At 54.0% G+C, this 18,358-nt stretch overlaps 3 protein-coding genes across 3 annotated transcripts in view; 1 reads left to right on the top strand and 2 right to left on the bottom strand.

Annotated features, from left to right (window-relative positions):
- Positions 1-98: 98 nt before the first annotated feature.
- Positions 99-4,126, bottom strand: LOC112548737 (immunoglobulin alpha-2 heavy chain-like). Its single transcript, XM_025195328.1, has 5 exons — positions 4,122-4,126; positions 2,414-2,466; positions 1,802-2,131; positions 950-1,261; positions 99-298 (listed from the first exon to the last, which is right to left on the bottom strand). The coding sequence occupies exons 1-5, from the start codon at positions 4,124-4,126 to the stop codon at positions 99-101; spliced, it is 900 nt and encodes a 299-aa protein (XP_025051113.1).
- Positions 4,127-11,995: 7,869 nt separating this feature from the next.
- LOC112548740 lies at positions 11,996-15,926 on the top strand. Its single transcript, XM_025195332.1, is given in 7 exon segments — positions 11,996-12,043; positions 12,939-13,087; positions 13,090-13,297; positions 14,282-14,596; positions 14,718-14,816; positions 14,898-14,950; positions 15,817-15,926. Coding segments are annotated over 7 exon segments (915 nt in total). The 5' UTR covers positions 11,996-12,000; the 3' UTR covers positions 15,865-15,926.
- An 819-nt stretch (positions 15,927-16,745) lies between these two features.
- Positions 16,746-18,358, bottom strand: part of LOC112548736 (immunoglobulin alpha-2 heavy chain-like) — a 3,719-nt gene continuing 2,106 nt past the window's right edge. The window contains exons 4-6 of the mRNA XM_025195327.1: positions 18,118-18,189; positions 17,362-17,472; positions 16,746-16,786 (exon numbers count right to left, since the gene is read on the bottom strand). Of these exons, the coding sequence (XP_025051112.1) occupies positions 16,746-16,786; positions 17,362-17,472; positions 18,118-18,189 (224 nt within the window). The remainder of the gene's footprint in view (positions 16,787-17,361; positions 17,473-18,117; positions 18,190-18,358) is intronic.

Genomic DNA, 18,358 nt, shown 5'->3' with positions numbered 1-18,358 from the left:
GCCCGCTGCCCCTGCTGAGCAACCAGACCCAAGGGAACTGGGGCGGTGGGGCCAGATGGTGGGTCCCTGCATGGGGCACGCACGCTCCCTGCTCGGCCTCACACAGCTCCACACCCAGGGCTGCTTTCTGCCCCAGGCAGCATCCTGGAGCTGAGGAAATCAGCAGGCCTGAGTCCTGCAGCTCCTAGCACCACTGCCCCCGTCCCCAGCTGAATGGCCCCAGGGATCCCCCTTGCTCCATCAACAGCACCCACCACCACATAGCGCACGGCCTCCTGCCTGCACCCGCTGCAAGCAGCTGGGGAGGAAGGGGACAGAGGAGGACTGTCAGGAGCTGAAACTGCCCTGTTTGCCCCGTGAACTCTTCAGGCTGCAGTTCCTGGGATTCCCGAGTCCCTTCTCTGCCCCCAGGACCCAGTCTCATCCGTCAGAGGAGGTGGCTACAGCGTGTGTGTGTCTGGGCCTTTTCCTGGGGATGGGCACTGGGGGGTGGAGGTTTGCCTATGATCAGCATCAGCCCTGCAGAGCCCACCGTCCCCCTCGGTCTGCCTGCCCCTCACCCACACACACACGCTGCCGACTCCAGGGGCTGCCACCACTTCTGGACTCTTCCTTGCACCCTGCTGCTCTCTGTTTTGCCCAAGAAGCAATGCTGTCTGATGCCAGGCAAGGGGATACACAGTACAAGGGGGTTGCTGGGAACACAGTGACTTTCCTCCTTCCTGAATGTCTCTGCTATTAGGGAAATGCCCCAGAGGAACAACAACCTTCCAGCTCTGCAGCTTGGCAAGCAACACACAAACTTGTCATTGCATAAGGGGCTGGGATCCTCGTTCCAGGGAAATGACTGGGATTTTTGCCCTTCACAGAAATGCAGCCAGAGCTTCGCCCACGCGCTTTAGAAGGTATTGGAAGTTTCAGTCCTAGGATCTGGTACCAAACCACTCACATGCAGAATACATGGCATGTTTGGTAACACTGCTGCCAGATGAGTTGAATGCGACCTGGCAGGTGACGGTCACCCCACTAGCCCAGTTGGCCCAGGGGATGCTGATGTGATGGATGAGTGTTAAGGACCCATCACTGGCTTCCAGTGTGCGCCACAGCCCCTGGGCTGGCTCCTCTGTGGGAATGCGCCAGGACACCTGGACAAGGTTGAAGACGCCCCGGATCACACAGGCCAGATGTGGAGGCTCCCTGGCTCTGTTCTCCCCTGCAACAGGGCCCAGGAGCAGAGCGGAGCTGCTATCAGTGAAGCTGTCTGGGCAGAAAGGAAGGTAAGAGTTCAGGGGCAGACAGAGCTGAGCTGCAGCCCAGCCACAGCTGTGGGTCTGTTAAGGAGAGATTAACCAAGATAGAAGACTACTGGGGAATAAGGAAAAATGCCATCTGCTGCCGAGCTGGAAGAGAGGAACCAGCCCAGCACACAGCCGTCTAGCCAGGAGAGAGCCAGGCAGCCTTCTCAGGGCAGCACAAGCAGCTTCCCGAGATCACAAACTTCTCACCCGCCGTCGCGGCTCGGAGGGAGAAACATTCCCAGCCTGGCTGCACAGACCAGCCCCACGGAGACCCAGCACTTCCCCGCAGCACATACTGGGTTTCTCCTGGGAAAAGAACTCTGCATAGCCCCTTCTCTCTCTGCCCCCAGCAGCTAGAGCTGAACCCATTATACTCGACTAAAAACACAGCTTCTTTTAAACAATTTACTCCTCTACGTTCTTACAGTTTGGTGTTGGTTTCTAAAGAAATGTGAGCAATGAGACACTTGGATACTCTTATGAAAGAAGCAACGGGTCGTTACCTCCAACGATCACCGTGGTTCCATTTCCAAAAATCAAGGAGCTGCCGAGGTTATATGCACAGTAATATACACCACACTCTTGCCTTTGTATGTCTCTGATTTCTAGGGTTGTGCTGTACATCTGATGCTTGCAAGCAAATTTGCTTCCATTTGTATCAACTGCACACACCTTCATGCACATGGGAGCCTCACCAGCCCTTCTTAAATACCACTGCACATATTCTCCCCTTTGCAAATCTTCCCTGGAGGAACAGGGGATCTCTGCTGCCCCACCGACTTCCACAAACAGGAACCGCTGAGGCTGGTGCAGAAATGACTGGACTCCCAACACTGTGGAAACACAACAGGGCAATCGTCCGCTTCCAGCAGGTCTCGGGTTTGACACAGGTGCCCCTCACATCTTGGGAGCAGAAGGCATTTGCTTTTAATACTTCTGCTTTCCAGGTGACCATACAGCAGCATCCTAACCATCCCCTCTTCAGCTACCTCCAAGACCACAAAAAGACATTTGCAATCCAGTCCAGATCCCTGCACCGGGATCTGTGTCCCGCTGAGGATGTTCATGTCCCTGATCCCAGGAACAGGGTGCTGAGAGCCATGTGGAAGTTTTACCTAAGGATGAGACAAACAGAGACATGGCAAGGAACATGATGGCTACGAATATCCTGCCCCTTCAGCCACAGGGCTGCTGTCTAAGTGCAGAGCTACAGTGCAAGGGCTGGTTGTTTCCGGGGAGGAGCACTTCATGGGGATGACGCTGCTGGGGAGCGGGGTTCTTCAACCCCCTTGCCTTGCTGTGCACAGATCTGTATTGCATTTCCCTGCATCTGACTGGTGAATCAAGTTGCTATAAGCATTAACGCTCATCACAGCAGCATCTAAAGTGCCACAGAACATCTTGTGTTGGCCTGCTCAGAAGAGCCCAAGTGTCTTAGCAGCTCAAGCACCATTGACTGTACAGGGCACCCAGGCTCCTCAGTCACTTAGGTGCTTGTGAGGCTGATCCTGCTGCTCTGTGTTGCAGCCATTCAAGCCCCCAGTTTCTTATAGGTACAACCCCTGCACTGAGATGAGTGTTTGTGGCCTCTTTGGAGAGATGCATCGGTGGCATCTTCTGTTGTAAAAGCAAAAGTTCTGACCTGTTGGAGAAACCAGACAAAAGCAGCACCCTAAGAAGCACCTCTGTGGCTTGGGGCTTATGTCTGGTTGCAGATGCCAGCTAGAGCCAGACTTTAAAATTGCTTTGGCTCTTGAAGGCACCTGAATGTCACACACCCCTCATGGGGGAGAATGGAAAGCCCTATCGCCGTCTTCAGAAAAACCAAAGGGCCTCAAAAAACCAGGCCCCTTGTACTCTTACTGATGTCAGTGGCACTGAGACCCCACATGCCCGAGTCACTCTGAAACAGGCACTTCTGGTGTGTGACTCCCCTGTTCCTCAATACAGCAGCAGGGCTGAGCTCAGGGGTGCCAGTGAACAAAGCCCCCCCGCTCCTGCAACGTGAGCAAGGTGGATTGAAGCGAAGACGTCTGCCTGGCATAGGGCTCTGTGCTGTGCACAGGCTACCACGAGAGATCAGCACTTTGCTTCCTGCCTTGGACTCTGTTACGCAGGATCCTAAAGTCATAGGAAAGCCATGCTGGAGGGGACCTCACAAAGTTATCTAGTCCAGCCCTCCGCTCAAGGCAGGATCATCCCCATTTATTCCCGTTCAGTCCTAGAGGTAGCACTGCTGGACTGAGCCTCTCAGGCTCTGCATGCTGTTCGATCACCCGTGTCCCAGAGCTGGTGCACTGCCATTACCCTCCAACACAGGCCAAGAGCAGCAAGAGTCAAACAGTCTAAATTTCTGTGCAAAGCACCACAGCACATCTGAGCATGTGGGATCCCATCCAGAATATCCTGGGTGTTAGGATCAGTGCAACCACCCACAGCAGGGAAGAGAGGCACGTAGTATAGTACAGCCAAACCTGGGAAGCGACACAGGAACCTTGCACCTAAATACGTCCATTAGTTAGCACATCGTGAGGTGCTGGCAGCCTCCCAGAGTCTAGGTGCAATGCTTAAAGAATGACTCAGGTTCGTGTTCAGTGGCAAAAGCCCAGAGAGGTTTAGTGTATCTTCGGACAGTAGCGAGCAGGTGTGTACAGGAACAAGCCCAGCGCAACTAAACTGCCCGGAAGTGATGTGTTACGTGCAACTGATCCCCTAAGTAACTGCGAAAGGGTGGGTCTCGCACCCCTGTATTTATAGCCAAGACGCGCCCAGCTCAGACCAGTTCAGGCTGAATGACAGCCAGCATGGTTTTGTCGTGCGTACGCCATGTCTGAGTGACCTCATCTTCTACAACCAGGTTACTCAGCACCTGGGTAAGGGAGATGAGGCTGACATCCTTTACTCGGACTTTAGGGAGGTCTTTGACTTGGTGTCCCATGAGGCTGTCAAGGTAAACTAGGAGACTATGGGCTCAACAATTCAATAGTCAGATGGGTGGGAAACTGGCTGCGGGGTCAGACCCAGAGAGTACTAATAGACGGATCTGTGTCAACCTGGCAGAAGGTAGCTGGTGGGGTCTGTGATGAACGCTGCTGCAGCCTCCTCCTCCTCCTCCTCCTCCTCCCCCCCTTGGGGCTAATCTGTGTCCCCCTCCCTGCATCTCAGGTGTCTATCACTCTGGCTGCTAAGCAACCAGCTCTGTCTATACGACTGATGAGAGGAGAGAGCCCTCTATTGACCTAAGCAGTGACCACATGGCTCAAGAGATGTACATCTGAGTTCATCAGTGATGCTTTTTTAATCAGTTGGTTGGCCTCAAACAACACCTGCCCTGATAGGACCTGGGAAGGTGATGTCAAAAGGCCTATATAAACTAAGACTGCCCAGGAGGAGGGAGAGAGCCATTTTGGGGAACATGTGAGCAACTGGCCAGGCAGAGAGATGGGAATCTTTTTGGGAATTCAAGAAGAAAGCTCAACCAGCCTCTGGATGATACTTGTGAGTAAGCTACCTGAAACCTATCTAGATATATAGCTTGTTGTAAAGAAAATGCATGATCAAGGGCTACCTAGCCACACTGTTTGCTCTAAGGTTATTCTTTAATACTGCTCTATCCTGTACCCTTTCCCAAGCTTACCCTCTGCAAACAATAAAGTTCTCCACTGTACCAAGTGTGGTGGATTCACTGGGAGAGGGTTTGGGTGTGCCTTTTCTATTCCTTTGGCTCAAATGACCAAGGAAGACTACTATTTGTGCTTCAGACTAAAGGAAGCACCCAGGTTCTTGCAGTGGGTCTAGCACCCTCAAAGACTACTAGGGCTGTGTACCCCAGGGGGCACAGGGCCCGGAAACAGTCCAAACCCCTGGGTGGCGGCAGCGGTACTCCCAGGCTTGCGGGTGTGCTCCAGGAAGGGGATCGGCCAGACAAGAAGCAGCCCTGGGGAGGCGCTCAGAGCTCGGTATGTGGTTAGGTGCAGTGAGATGGGTGGCTCAGCACAGGAGCGTCCCCTACTGCTCCACCACAGGTCCCCCAGGGTTCAGTACTTGGACCAGTGCTTTTCAACATCTACATCAGTGATCTGGATGGGGGGGTGCAAAGCGCACTGGCAAAGTTTGCCAGTGACACTAAGCTTTGGGGAAGTGTGGCACGCATCAGGGTATGCTGACGATCCAGGCAGACCTAGACAGATTAGTTAAATGGGTGGATCAGAACCAGATGCCGTTCAACAGTGAGAAGTGTAAAGTGCTCCATCTGGGAAGAAAAAATACGCAGCAAACTGACAGGCTCGGTGGTGCTATGCTAGCTAGCACCACATCCAAAAGGGACCTGGGAGTCATAATTGATCATCAAATGAATATGAGCCACCAGTGTGATGCTACAGTTAGCAGAGCAAACAATACACTGGCATGTGTCGTGGAAAACACATGCAGCAAACTGTTGGGTCAGGTCAGCAGAAGCTTTATTTGGATGGAGCTACAGCGGTAGGAGGGGCCCCACGTGACATGGATTCACCATGCGCTTGGAGGGGGCTCCCTCCCTAAACGTTAAAGCAAAAGGCTTATATACCTTTTAACAGCCACCTACAATTCACGTGAACATATAGTGACATTTTTTAGAAACCTAGCTGCGGTAACAGTTACAAAAATATTATTTTCATTTCTTTATTACAAAACATTCTTTTCTTGCTGTCTCAGTAACCGCTGATTACCACAAGGCCAGACATTCTTCCTCTTTTCCTAGCCCACACTTTTACACAACGCCTTTTGTTTGATCTTTACAGTCTTTTTTCGATCAAAGTTTAAGGCCTTTGCTTTTTTTTTATACCACAGATGCATCAACCGACCCATCTCAACCAAAACTAAGGAAGTTATTCTCCCACTCTACTCAGCATTAGTGAGGCCACAGCTGGAGTACTGCATCCAGTTCTGGGCACCGCACTTCAGGAAGGATGTGGAGAAGTGTAGTAGACTTACCTTTTGAGCTCTGGATGAGTCCTAAGCTTGAAATTCTGCAATTGCAATTGGTGGAGCCCATCTGCTAATCAGAAGCAAGCCAGGGAAAACAAGGCCATGCCCTTTCCCCAAAGGGAGGGGGCGAGGAGCAGTTTAGCCCTGGTTTGAGATTGCACTCTGCCAGGTCCAGAGAATTTGGGGGCCGGAGCCCCTGAAGCATATAAAAGGGGAGCATGGGGAGAGACGTGGTGAGGGACGGCGAGGAGAGAGTAGCTCTGGAGATGACCATCCTTGGGACCCTGCCTGAGCTCAGGCAGGGTCCCAAGGACGGTGCGTGGATCAATGCACGGAGAGCTGGCTTTGGAAGCAGCTTGAGGCTGCTCAGGCCCCACCAGTGCAGACTGGCACACGGAGAGTCGGCCCTGGGAGCAGCTCGAGCCTGCTCATGTTAGCCCCGGCTCTAGGCTGAGTAACCGGAGCCCCGTGGTGTGGCTCCACATTAAACTAAAAGAGCCCCAGTGCCCAGAGCAGGGCCCGGGAAGGAGAAGGACCCCCGGTGTGAGGCCAGGGAACCGGAGCTAGTAAGGGCTCAGCCCTGGTGGAAGCTCCCTGGGTGCCCAGAGCAGGGCACCAGGCCATCGAGAGGAGCCAAAGGCACCACCGGAGAGAGGCCCTCGTGGGATTGGTCACCAGGGGACGAGCCTTGGCTGCTTCAGAGCGGGAGTTGCTGGGAAAGCGGGTCCCACAAGGGAGGTGGGCTTGGGAGAGGAAGGTCTGCAGCCTCCACCCTCCTCCAGTGCGGGGGGCCATGTCCACATCCCAGGGCCCTAAAGGGGAGGGGCTCAGGAAACACCCCCTTACTTTGTGATTGTTGTTGTTTCATATTGTAGAGGTTAATATAGTTATGGGTACTCCCTAAGGGAACTGATATGGGTTGATCTGTCTTTATTGCCTATTATTGGAACGTACCTGTATTGTTGCTTGTGTACATCTATGGTATTGCTACCTCAACTTACCTGAGTTGTCTAGGTTGATGCTCATATGTGTTTATTGTGTCGATGCCTTGGCTTACCTGTTAAAGGGTTAATGCTTATTTTGTGCAGGAGGGTTAATTATCGTAGATGCTGTGAATCACCCGGTTTATGTTTCTGTAGTCCCTCAAAGTAGTATAATATCTTGATTGCAGGTTCATTAATATGTGGTGCCACATGTTAATTTTATTGTAAATATTTAATGTTCCTTACATATATGTTTATTTATTGTAGCAATCAATTTTGTATATAGTTAAGTGCTTGGTCTCAGCCTGGCTCTGTAGAGAGGAGAGGGAACTGCTCCCAGGTGGCAGGCCCCTCTCAGCACCCTGCCTGACCACCACCCCTTCCACTGGCGGACAGGGCACATCCCTGGGTGTACCCAGGCTACAGAAGCTGGAGAGAGGCCAGAGAAAGAGCCACTCATATGATTAAAGGCCTGAAGAGCAAGCCATGCGAGGAAAGGCTGGCAGATATGGAACTGTTCAGCCTAGCATAGAGAAGACTTAGTGGGGATTTGGAGGCAGTTTACACAGTTATCGGGTGAGCATCAGGGGCTAGGTGAACAACTGTTCCCCAAAACATCCCAGGGGAAAACCAGGAACAACAGTCATAAACGCCTACAAAAATGTTCTGAGACCAGGCTGTGTTTTGTGATTGGAGGGAAGGGTTTTTTCCCTTTTCCCCCCCTCTATTACAGCTGACGTTAGTTAAGACGGCTCTGGGCTTTGCATTTCCAGCTGCTCACAGGCAGGAGGAGGAGCAGAGGTCATTGCTGCAGCCGCACTTGGGACAGCTGCAATGTTCCCCGCTCATAGACACCGCAGCTGGGAAACCTCTGCAGGATCGGGCCTTTGAAACCCCAGGGGCCTCTGTGTGGGATGGCTGGAGAGTGCGGGCAGCCAGGGGCTTCACGCTCTCATGTCATTAGCAACTAGACAGCTGCCTCGAACAGGTGCCCAAAGCATTACAACAAATCATTGTGGCCACAAGCTTGGGCAGGATCGGCTCTTTGCTTGGGCATGTTCAGCCACAAATATATTCGTGCAGGCAGAAGGGCAACGTCTATTTGCAACCCAGCAGAGAGCAAGAAGTAGGAGACAAAAGAGTCTGGGGGCATCTCTGGGCCCCTTTCCTATGGCAAGAGCCAAGGATGAGGCTCTTTGTGGTCAGCACCCACCTTTCAGTCCCTGCCCCATCCTGCAGCCACCTCTGTGTGATGGGAGGCAAGACAAGGCCCCTCAACACTGTCACATGCACAGATGCTCCCACTGGATGTGGCCAGAACAAGTCTAGCTGCACCAGACACTGGAACAACTGTGAATGGGAACGTGGGCAGCTAGATCTCACATGGGCGTATGTCACAGCCCTGTGGGCCAGGGCAGGGTTGTATCAGGGGCTGATTCTTGGGTGAGCATCTCGAATGGCTGGGGTGGGGAGAGCGGTGCTGCTGTCTGCAATCAGACATGGGCAGCAAATGCAGAGAGCTGAGCCTGACCACGGAGGCTGTGGTACAAAGACCCAGGCAAGCAGCCCTGAGGTTTTCCATGTCAGCGCAGATGTGTGAGCTCACTTTATATTTAGTGCCATATATTTGGTCGTTGTTTTTCCGGCCGCCGCCTCTGTTTAGATAGAGATTGGCCTTAGAGAGGGATAAAGATCTCAGTTCTTGTCTTTAAGTCCATGCTGACGGCTGCGCGTCAGGCCCCGGCCGGGGGAGAGGCTGAGACTAAAGCCATCTCCACAAACAAAGCCATGTGAGGAACACGGAGGTTGGAGATGAGGAGGAACTTTCTGATTTTTAGGGTTGTCGAGCACTGAGCAGGCACCTAGAGACCCTGTGGGGTCTCCATCCCTGGAAGTGCTCAAGACCAGGTTGGATGGACCCTTAGCTTGGATGGTTCAGTCAGGGCTGATCCTGCCTGGAGCAGGGGCTGGACTAGCTGTGACCCTGTGAGGTCTCTTCTGGCCATCCTTTCCTAGGATCCTCTCTTCTTTGCTGGCCCTTTTCCCTTTGAGCCCAGTGAATTGCTAAGCCAGCATTGGTTAAGGGCTGGATATTACCAATTCGGCCTCCGCGAAGACTTGCCTTGCTACTGTAGGTTGTGGTTCAGTGTGTGAGAAGGCTAATGGGCGCCAGCTGACCCCGTCTAGATAAGTGAGCTCAAGAAAACACCATCACAGGAAAAACAGAGCAGAGTGCTAAGTGTGTCACGCACCAGTCATATAGACCTACAGCAGTGCAAGTGCACACTGAGGCTGACCACAAAAGCAGGTTGGGCACAGGCGTGAAAGCTAGCTGGGGGGGGCATTAAAACCGGGGTGGGAGGGAGAATGCGGTGGTTGTTTTTTCTTTCAAGCTTAATATAGCCATTAAAATGCACACATAAATAAAGTCACCACTGCTGCTTTCTGGCTCTGAGGCCAGATCACAATATGGGTGAGTGTTTGTGGCTCAAGCAGGCTTCTGTGCAACTACAGTGGTTTCTACCAGCCACCGCCTGCAAAAGAAGTCACACCCCTAAAATCATCAATAGCTGGTTTTTTAAAGTTTGGGAAGGTTTAGCAATGGGAAAGTTGTGCTATCAAGTCCATGTTCTACAGTGGAGCAGAAAAAAAATTGTCTCAATTGGAAATGTGGTGGTAATGTTTGGAATTTGCTCAAAGAAAAATCTTCTCTTGCCTCCAAACCAGAAGGTTGCAGACAAGTTTTTGAACACTGAAGGAAAGTGCAAGGTCCGAGAACTAAAGCTTAAGAACAGATTTGGAATAAATTTAAGATTTAAAAGCACAAGACAGTGAGATTTGTATTATGCAGAGCTCTAGGGAAGAAGCTGGGCTAGATTATGAAATATTATAGTGAGATGAAGAAACACAAAAGGTTAAGCACAAAGGAAACAAGGACTCATCAGAGACTGAAAAGAAGAGAAGAAAAGAACTGAAGACTCTTGGGGGCGCTGCTGTGGGTTCAGGGAGCCCTGCTAATAGAAGATAAGTATCTGTCTTGATGTGTATTTTAGGGGATTGGACCTGTCTTTAAATGTTCCTTCTGTTCTTTGCTAAGTTAAGGTTCATGAATAAATACAGACTTAAAGACCCCTTTCACCATCCATCCCACCTAGATGGGTCCACCTAGAGGGTCTCATCCCGGCCCCCCCCAGAAGCTACCTCCAAGCATGTCCCTCTTTGCTCTTTCCACTCGCCGCAGGAGGAGATGCAGGCGGCTGCACACTGCGATGTGCAAGAGCCTGGGACTGCACTGCTCAAGCCACTCATCACAAACAAAGCAATGTGAAGCAGTTAATCACATAGCTCATGGGATGGGGACACTCACCACATGCACCTCCATCTCTTCCCTAAAACACCCCAAGCAGCCCCCAAGACAAAGCCTGACCCTGAACCCATCATCACACCAACAAGGTAGCCATGGAATCAGGTGAACAGAGGAAAGCAACACAGAAAAAGCAAATGAAAAATCTCCCAAATGATTCCTGAGCCTGTGTCTCATGGGCAGAAGTGACTGGTGCATTTATAAACCACATCCCAATTACCTGGAAAGGGGATCAGGGCTTCTCAGTCACCTGGGGACACTGCTAAATGTCTCCCCAGATCCCTGCTGCAAATAAAGGTTTATCCTGAGCAGGGTGAAGTGCCAGAGACCATGCGAAGGCCACTCGGCCTGTCACTGCTCCGTGGACGTGGCCTTGAAAGAAAGCCCCCTGCATCAGCTCAGCAGTGTGTGCACAGCCCCCCGGGGACGGTTCCCACTGGAAGGGAAGGAGCTGTTCCTCCTCTGTCCAAGGAGGTGCCCCATGGACATGAGTGTGTCTCCAGCAGGAGCTCAGAGGCAGGGAAACCACCACAGCCCTTTGTGTGCCAGGCACAGCCCGAGGGAAGTTTCACAGCAAGTCCTTGCATGTCGAAATGCTGAACACACCTGCAACCTGTGCAATTCAATTCACTGAAACCCAGTCTGGTCGATCCAAATCACCTGCTCCGTGGAAGATTGGCCATCGCATCCTCGCTTGTGCATTCAATGTACCTGCAGTAAAGTAAGGACCAACTTAGACTGAAAGTTGAAAAAGGATGTCTGGCTCCATGGTAGAGTCTCACACTCGTTAGTTTTTATGTTAGGGATGGACATGGAGCAGCAGTAAACAGCATGAGATGGACAAGGCAGAGGGGAAGGAAGAGCAAGGACAGCCAAGGTCGGCAGCCTGGTCCCATACAGCCCTGCTCACATGCCCAGACACATGGTATACGGACACTTAGGGGGACTTGGCTCCTCAGTGGGGGCTTCAGAGAAGTGTGTGGGGGTTATATCCTCACCAGGTATATCCATAGGGCTGTATAAGCATCACTGACAGCAGGGTGGAGAGGTCCTGGCTTTGTCTGCCTTGTGCTGGAAGCATCTCAGCGAGGTCAGAGACACTGGGTTGGGATTCAGTTGGCAGCTGGTTTGCTTTGGGGAGAGTTGAAAGACTTCTTGCAATAAACTCCAGTCTGGTCAGATATTTTTGACTGGGGGGTGGTAAGGATCACATCTCTCAGTGTGTCGGAGGTCAGTGTCCCACCCCCCAGCACCCTCCTCTTGTAGACATGCCCCCTCCAATTTGAGACAGGAAACAGGTCTTCTTCCCACGTGACCCAGGCTTTCAGAAAGAAGAGACCCATCAAGCAGCCTCACAGCATCCTCCCAGCGCTGAAGAGACCACATCATGTCCTGCCCCTGGGCTGGGATCCTGCTCCTCGCCCTGCAGGGTAAGTCTTTCAGCTCCTCGGTCTTTTCTCCCCACATAAGAACAATTCCCGTGTGCACAGGGATGTCCTGGCAGGATGGAAACACCCGGCTGGGCTGCACAGGAGAGACAGAGATGGGAGAGTTACAGGTTTCAGTCTCTGAGGGATGTAATACAATGATGTGTGTGTTAAAAACCCCTTGGGAAACAGCACAGCAGTGCAGCAAGTGATCCTCATCTGTGTTCAGTCCAAGCTGGGGGTGATGATATTGCACTGGACACTGGAACAGGGACAATTTTCAGGCCAGCCTGTTGTAGTTTCAGTTGTCATTTCTCCCTGGGACACAGGAATCATATGGGAAGAGAGGACTGAAAGGAGCAAAAAAGGGTTTGGGGGCTTGTGCAAGGGCTGCTTCTGGGGCAGGCAAGGGGCTGTGTGATGCAAACCAGAGAAATTCGTGGTTGTGTTTGCTCCTGGCAGGTAAGAGAGAGGCAGATCTCTGCATTGGGGGAAAATGCGAAGCCTTGGGCTAAAGAAGAAAAAAACAATTTGGCTCCTCTCTGGCAACTCCCAGCCGGGGAACATTGTGGCACCATGCACAGAGAATAAGGGTCTCAATAAAGTAAAATTCCCCCTTCTTTCCTATCTACTTTATATTGCTGCATTTTAACTGTTATTAATGTATCTTCCAATATTATGTTCCATCTTACTTCTCTTCACATCGGTCGTGTGGGTCATTTTCATGTGTGCTTTCCCCACTAACCCCAAATCCTGTCAATCCATAACTATCACAGGTCATTTTCGGGTTCATAAAATTGTGTCACTTTAGTGAAAGCTGTGAATAAACGGGGATGTTGCAGTGGGGGAGCTGACTGCACTGGTCCCCCCCATGCACACACCGTGCTTTCCTCTGCAGTGGCGGCTTCCCAAAAGCGGCTGAGGCTGCAGCAAAGCCCAGCAGAGATCTGGACGACCCCAGGACAGACCGTGGAGCTGAACTGCACTGTTTCGGATGCAGACGAACTTGTAACCTGGTACAAAGCGCGTCGGGACGGCAGTCTGCAGTCCGTCGGGACGGCAGTCTGCAGTCGGTTTCCCAGAATGCTAAATCTTTACCTGAGGAACGAAAATACTCGAGTAAAGTGAGCAGCTCAGGGAAAACGATCTCTCTAGTCATCAGCGATGTACGGGAGGAGGATTCTGGAGTGTATTACTGTGCCTTTGATTTATATGTAGACAGCAACTTCAGGAACAGGACCAGGCTGATCGTCTCCGGTGAGTTTCCAACAGGTCACAAATCGTCAGTCCAGAGACAGGAGGCAAAAAAATTCCCCTTTTGCACAACTCTGCCCCCCCAGCATCAGCTCCAAGCTGGGAGTGAGCTCAGGGCCAGCGGGGGCCAGGCAGTGCCCAGGGCAGGGGGTGGGAGCAGGAGACCTGGGCTCTGGGGCTCACTCAACGGACCCAGGACTGGGCTCTGGGTCTCACTCAACGGACCCAGGATTTCAACCATCTCAGCTCCCAGCAGCTCCCACGCGGGAGCCCAAAGACATGGCCGGGATTTCCAAACTGTGCAGCCCCAGCAGCCGAGACCCCAGTTCAGGGAGCTGGTTCTGGGCACCAGGGAGAAATCTCCCCCCGAGCTCCTGCCCTGCAGACTCCCGCTCCAGCCTCTGGGGCTCAAAGGCCTGGTGTAAAGGCTCATGTCATGGTTCAGGCTGCACCAGGCAGTGTCTCCCCCTGCCTGCGGTGTGGCGGGGAGCAAGCACCCCCGTGTCCCTGCTGTGGATTCCCCCCATGCCCAATGCACGGACCCAGAGGAAAGGGAGGGAGAGAGGCAGGAACCGTGTGGGCTGGGCCCCGGGGCCACCCCCCAGCAGATGGGAATGAATCCACCTGGGAGATGTCCGCTGGTGGCTCCTGTGCTGCGCTGCTCCTTCCCAGCTCTTATTGCCATTGGGGAAACCGAGGCACAGAGCAGAGCAGCCAACAGCTCTCCAGGGGCACTCAGCAAGGCAGTGGCCAGGGGGCATTTCTGTCTCCCTGGCTTACGTTGTTCCCACCAGACCAGGTCTCCTTCTGTGACCTATGCCCTAGGCAGGGGCTGCTGCCACTGAGACAAAAATACTTGGGGCCATGTCCCATCCGCAGTTTGGTGTTGAAACGGGGGTAGACCAAGCCCCGGGCATCTCAGCTCTCCTGCCGGGGCTGGGTGGGCACTAGCTGCCCTCTGGTCCTGATGCTCCCACTCTCATGCAGATGCCCCCCAGCCCAGCCTTGCCATCCTGGTGCCTTCGCCCACAGAGGAGACCGAACTCCCAGACACCATCCCCCTGCTCTGCCTGCTCTCCCCGCATGCTCAGGCCTGGGGGGCACCTCTCTGGGATGTTGGGGAGGGGTCGACACTGCCGTCAGATGCAGGAGCCCTGGATGGGGAAGGTGCTTGGAGCCTGACAACAGTCCCCAAGGAGAGGTGGGACGCAGGGACACACTACACATGCTGGACCAGAGAGCAGGGAACTGGGATAAACGTCAGCACCATCACAGCCAAGGCAATGGGCACCACATTGAAGGGTAGGTGAAGCCGTTCCCTGGGCATCGCCCCTGCCCCTCACCATGGCCTCTGGGAACAGCTCCTCGCCTGCTCCCAGCTGCATGCTTTGTGCCCTGCTGTCAGCCTCTCCTCTCCCCACAGGGCCCTGCTGGGTTGTGCGCTGGGTGGGGCTGCCCTGCGTCTGCCTCCTCCTGCTGATCCAGGTCCTCATCCTGCTCTCCACCAAGTGCCCCTGCACAGGTAACGGCCGCAGCAAGCACTAGCGTCAAACCTCCGACCCCATCCCAGCCGCACTAATAGCCCCTGCTCTGCTTCCTCCAGCAGGGACAGTGGCAGTGCCGGGGAGTGACGTGTACCCAAGGCAGAGCCCAGAGGTAAGTGCTTCTCCAGCTGTGTCACAACGATGCTCAGAACTGGGGTCTGGGCTCATCCTGGCCCGGTACCTCCAGGTCAGCTCTCCAGCAACTCAGTGCAGTCACTGCAGTAATCAGCGATTCCCCTCTTCCCCGCTGCTGTCAGCGCTGTGCTGGGTTCATGGCACAGAACAGCTGTGTCCACCCCAGAAGTGGCTGCATGTCTGTGGAGGGACACGGCGCTGTGCATGTGGTACAGGTGACCCTCACCATTCACGGGGGATACATTCTGGAGATCCCTATAAATGGTGAAATCCGTGAATACGGCACTGAATTCATGAACGCAGTGCCCCTGGAGCCTGTGGGGGCACGGCTGTGCTGGCGGCAGCAGAAGCCCAGCGGCAGCAAGTGCAGAGCTCCCAAGGAGCTCCTGTAAGCGTATTTAAGATGCGGGTTCTGCATTTGCGAATATTTGATATCGCAAATGTCGAACCTGAGAATAAAAAGGGTTTCCTGTATTGCAAAAGGAAATCCAGGCCAGGGTATTTCTGAGTCTGAGAAAAGTCCCAGGAAGCAGGCGAATGGATGGGGTTGTGTGATCTAATGGGACACATCAACCTTGGCAATCAGGGCAGGACACCTGAGCCCTCTTTCTGGCTCTGGGTCTGAGGGTCTGAGCAGCTGGGGGATCACGGCCAAGTCCTAGCCCCTCTCTGTGCCTCAGTTTCTCCTCCCACTCCCTGTGTCTGGACATCCCTAAGGTATCAGTGCAATCCCTTATCCGGTGCTCATATAGCACCGAGCACTGTGGGGTGCAGACCTCAGCTGGGGTCTCCAGGTTGTGCTACCCACAACTGATGCGAGATTTCTCCTCTTGTGTGTTGCAGACAGAATATGCAGTTGTGAGCCACGGCGGCAGAAATGCTTCTGTGTGACTGAAGTGTTCACATGTTCAAACTTCAAATAAAAATTGTGGGCCCGCGCATATGCATAAGGGAGGGACATGTGAAGCCAAGCAGCTGATGACTGTCTGAGCGTCTGGGGAACAAGGTGAGAGGGTAGGCTGGCCAACCAACATTGGAGATCACACATGTGAGATACTGCTTTTCATGGCAAGAACCAAAAATTATGGAGAGGGAAACAGTACAGGGGGTGGGACATGGCATTTATCAGGCAACAGGGACAGGCAACCTTGGGCCAGGAAGTCAGCCCCACACTGGCTGCCCGTGAGGCCGAGCAGGGAGCGTGCGTGCCCCATGCAGGGACCCACCATCTGGCCCCACCGCCCCAGTTCCCTTGGGTCTGGGGCTGCAATGTCTCCCCGCAGACTGCAGTCATCCCGGCCACGCTGCCTGTGTCTCGTGGTCGGAAACCTCCCACCTCCTGGTGCTTGAGGTCAGGATCTCCTGCTCTTGATCTCTAGAGCAGGGGCAGAGTTCATCCTTGCAGTCACACTGTGGAGCTGGTCTGGCGCAGATCATCCCCGGGCAGCAAGAAGCAGCGAACACCACGGAGCAGTGGTGAAGGGAGCAAGAGGCAGCAGCTCGGCAGGGACCAGCTGGGGGGTTCCAGGCCCGATTCCTTTGTGCTCGAGACTTTCCCTGTTTCCCTTCCACGGGGGCTGAGTCCGGGTCCTCCAGCGGTGCCAGGAACACGTTGTGGTTGGACACAAACTCCCCGACCCTGTGTGACCACAGGGGCAGCATCAGATCCCAGCCATAGAAAGTTTGTGCAGGGCTGGGCTTGGCAGGAGGTGGCACTTTCCCATTGAGTGTGAGGATTTCTATGAAACCACTTTGCATGAACTGGGCATCCATTAGGGCTGCACCGACGCCGGGAACCGCACAAGCGGAAATTCTGTGCACAGTGGGTAAGGGGACTGACCAGAGGTCTTAGCACCCTGTCAGCCCCTCACGGAGAAGGGGCCAACGTGACCCAAGATGTATATCCACCTTCAGTACAACTGCACATCACTGAATGGACACCCACTGAGCAGCCCCATTGCGCAGCTCACACAGCTCCACACCCAGGGCTGCTTTATGCCCCAGGCAGCATCCTGGAGCTGAGGAAATCAGCAGGCCTGAGTCCTGCAGCTCCTAGCACCACTGCCCCCTCCTCCAGCTGAGTGGCAGCGGGGATCCCCCTTGCACCTTCCAGCCTGGGTACGGCCCTGTCCATACAGGAGATTTGATCTGGTCTCTGTTGGGTTCAGCCCTGGGAAAGCAGCGGTTCCCTGGATCCGCCCCAGACCAGGCTGGAGATGGGGCTCCCTGCTGCAGAGATGTCGGGGGAGTCGGGAAGGATTGCAATTGTGCAGAGTTGGGCAGACAGGACCCAGCGAGCTGCTCTCAGTATAGGGCTGCCTGGGAGATTCATGGATGTGGAGCTGAGAGGTCCGCCAGGCCATGGGAGGGCTGGGATGTGCAGATTACCTGGACTGGAGCAGACGCACATCCAGAGGGAGGTCAGAGATACCATCAGCAGCACCAGGAGAGCCACCACCATGTAGCGCACGGCCTCCTGCCTGCACCTGCTGCGAGGGGCTGGGGAGGAAGGGGACCACAGAGGAACATCAGGAGCTGAGACTGCCCTGTTTGCCCCGTGAACACTTCAGGTTGCAGCTCCAAGGATTCCCAAGCCCCTTCTCCACCCCCAGGACCCAGTCTCATCCATCAGAGGGGGAGGCAGGAGGCCATGTGTATCTGGGCATTTTCCTAGGTATGGGCACTGGGGGGTGGAGGCTTGCCTATGATCAGCATCCGCCCTGCAGAGCCCACCGTCCCCCTCGGCCTGCCTGCCCATCGCCCCCCACACATGTCGCTCACTCCAGGGGCTGCCACCACTCCTGGACTCTTCCTTCCCCTCTGTTGCTTTCTGTTTTCCCCAAGAAGTGATGGGCTCTGATGCCAGGCAAGGGGGCCACACACAATAAAAGAGGGTGCTCTTAAGGGGTGGGCCTTTCCTCCATCCCGAATGTCTCTGGTAATGGGGAAAGGCCCCCGAGGAACAACAACCTTCCAGACCTGCAGCTTAGCAAGCAACACACAAGCACACGTGGGGCTGGGATCCTTGCTCCAGGGGAATGAACGGGATTTTTGTCCTTCAGTGAAATGCAACCAGAGTTTTGTCCATGCAGATTAGAAGCTATTGGCAGTTTCAGTCCTAGGAGCTGGCAAAAAACCACTCACGTGCAGAATACATGGCATGTCTGGTAACACTGCTGCGAGAGGAGTTGAACGTCACCTCACAGGTGACCATTGTGGCGGGCCAGTAGGGGGCGCTCCTGCATTGAGCCGCCCACCTCACTGCGCCGCCCACCTTCCAGGCTCCAGTGCCTCCCTGGGGTGCCTCCCGTCCGGCCGACCCCTTCCCTGGAGCACACCCGCTAGCCTGGGGTTCCCGCTGCCACCATCCAAGGCTCTGGACTCA

Source organism: Alligator sinensis, unplaced genomic scaffold (assembly GCF_000455745.1).
Source record: "Alligator sinensis unplaced genomic scaffold, ASM45574v1 scaffold1706_1, whole genome shotgun sequence".
Classification (NCBI taxonomy): Eukaryota; Metazoa; Chordata; order Crocodylia; family Alligatoridae; genus Alligator; species Alligator sinensis.
This window is presented reverse-complemented; position numbering and strand designations above follow the sequence as displayed.

Excerpts from the sequence above, each read along its gene's own strand:
- LOC112548737 (XM_025195328.1), bottom strand. Across the intron at positions 1,262-1,801 it reads AACCACGGTGATCGTTGGAG|ACAGCTTCACTGATAGCAGC; the intron begins GTAACGACCCGT and ends CTTTCTGCCCAG. Across the intron at positions 299-949 it reads ACATGCCATGTATTCTGCAT|CTGCTTGCAGCGGGTGCAGG; the intron begins GTGAGTGGTTTG and ends CTTCCTCCCCAG.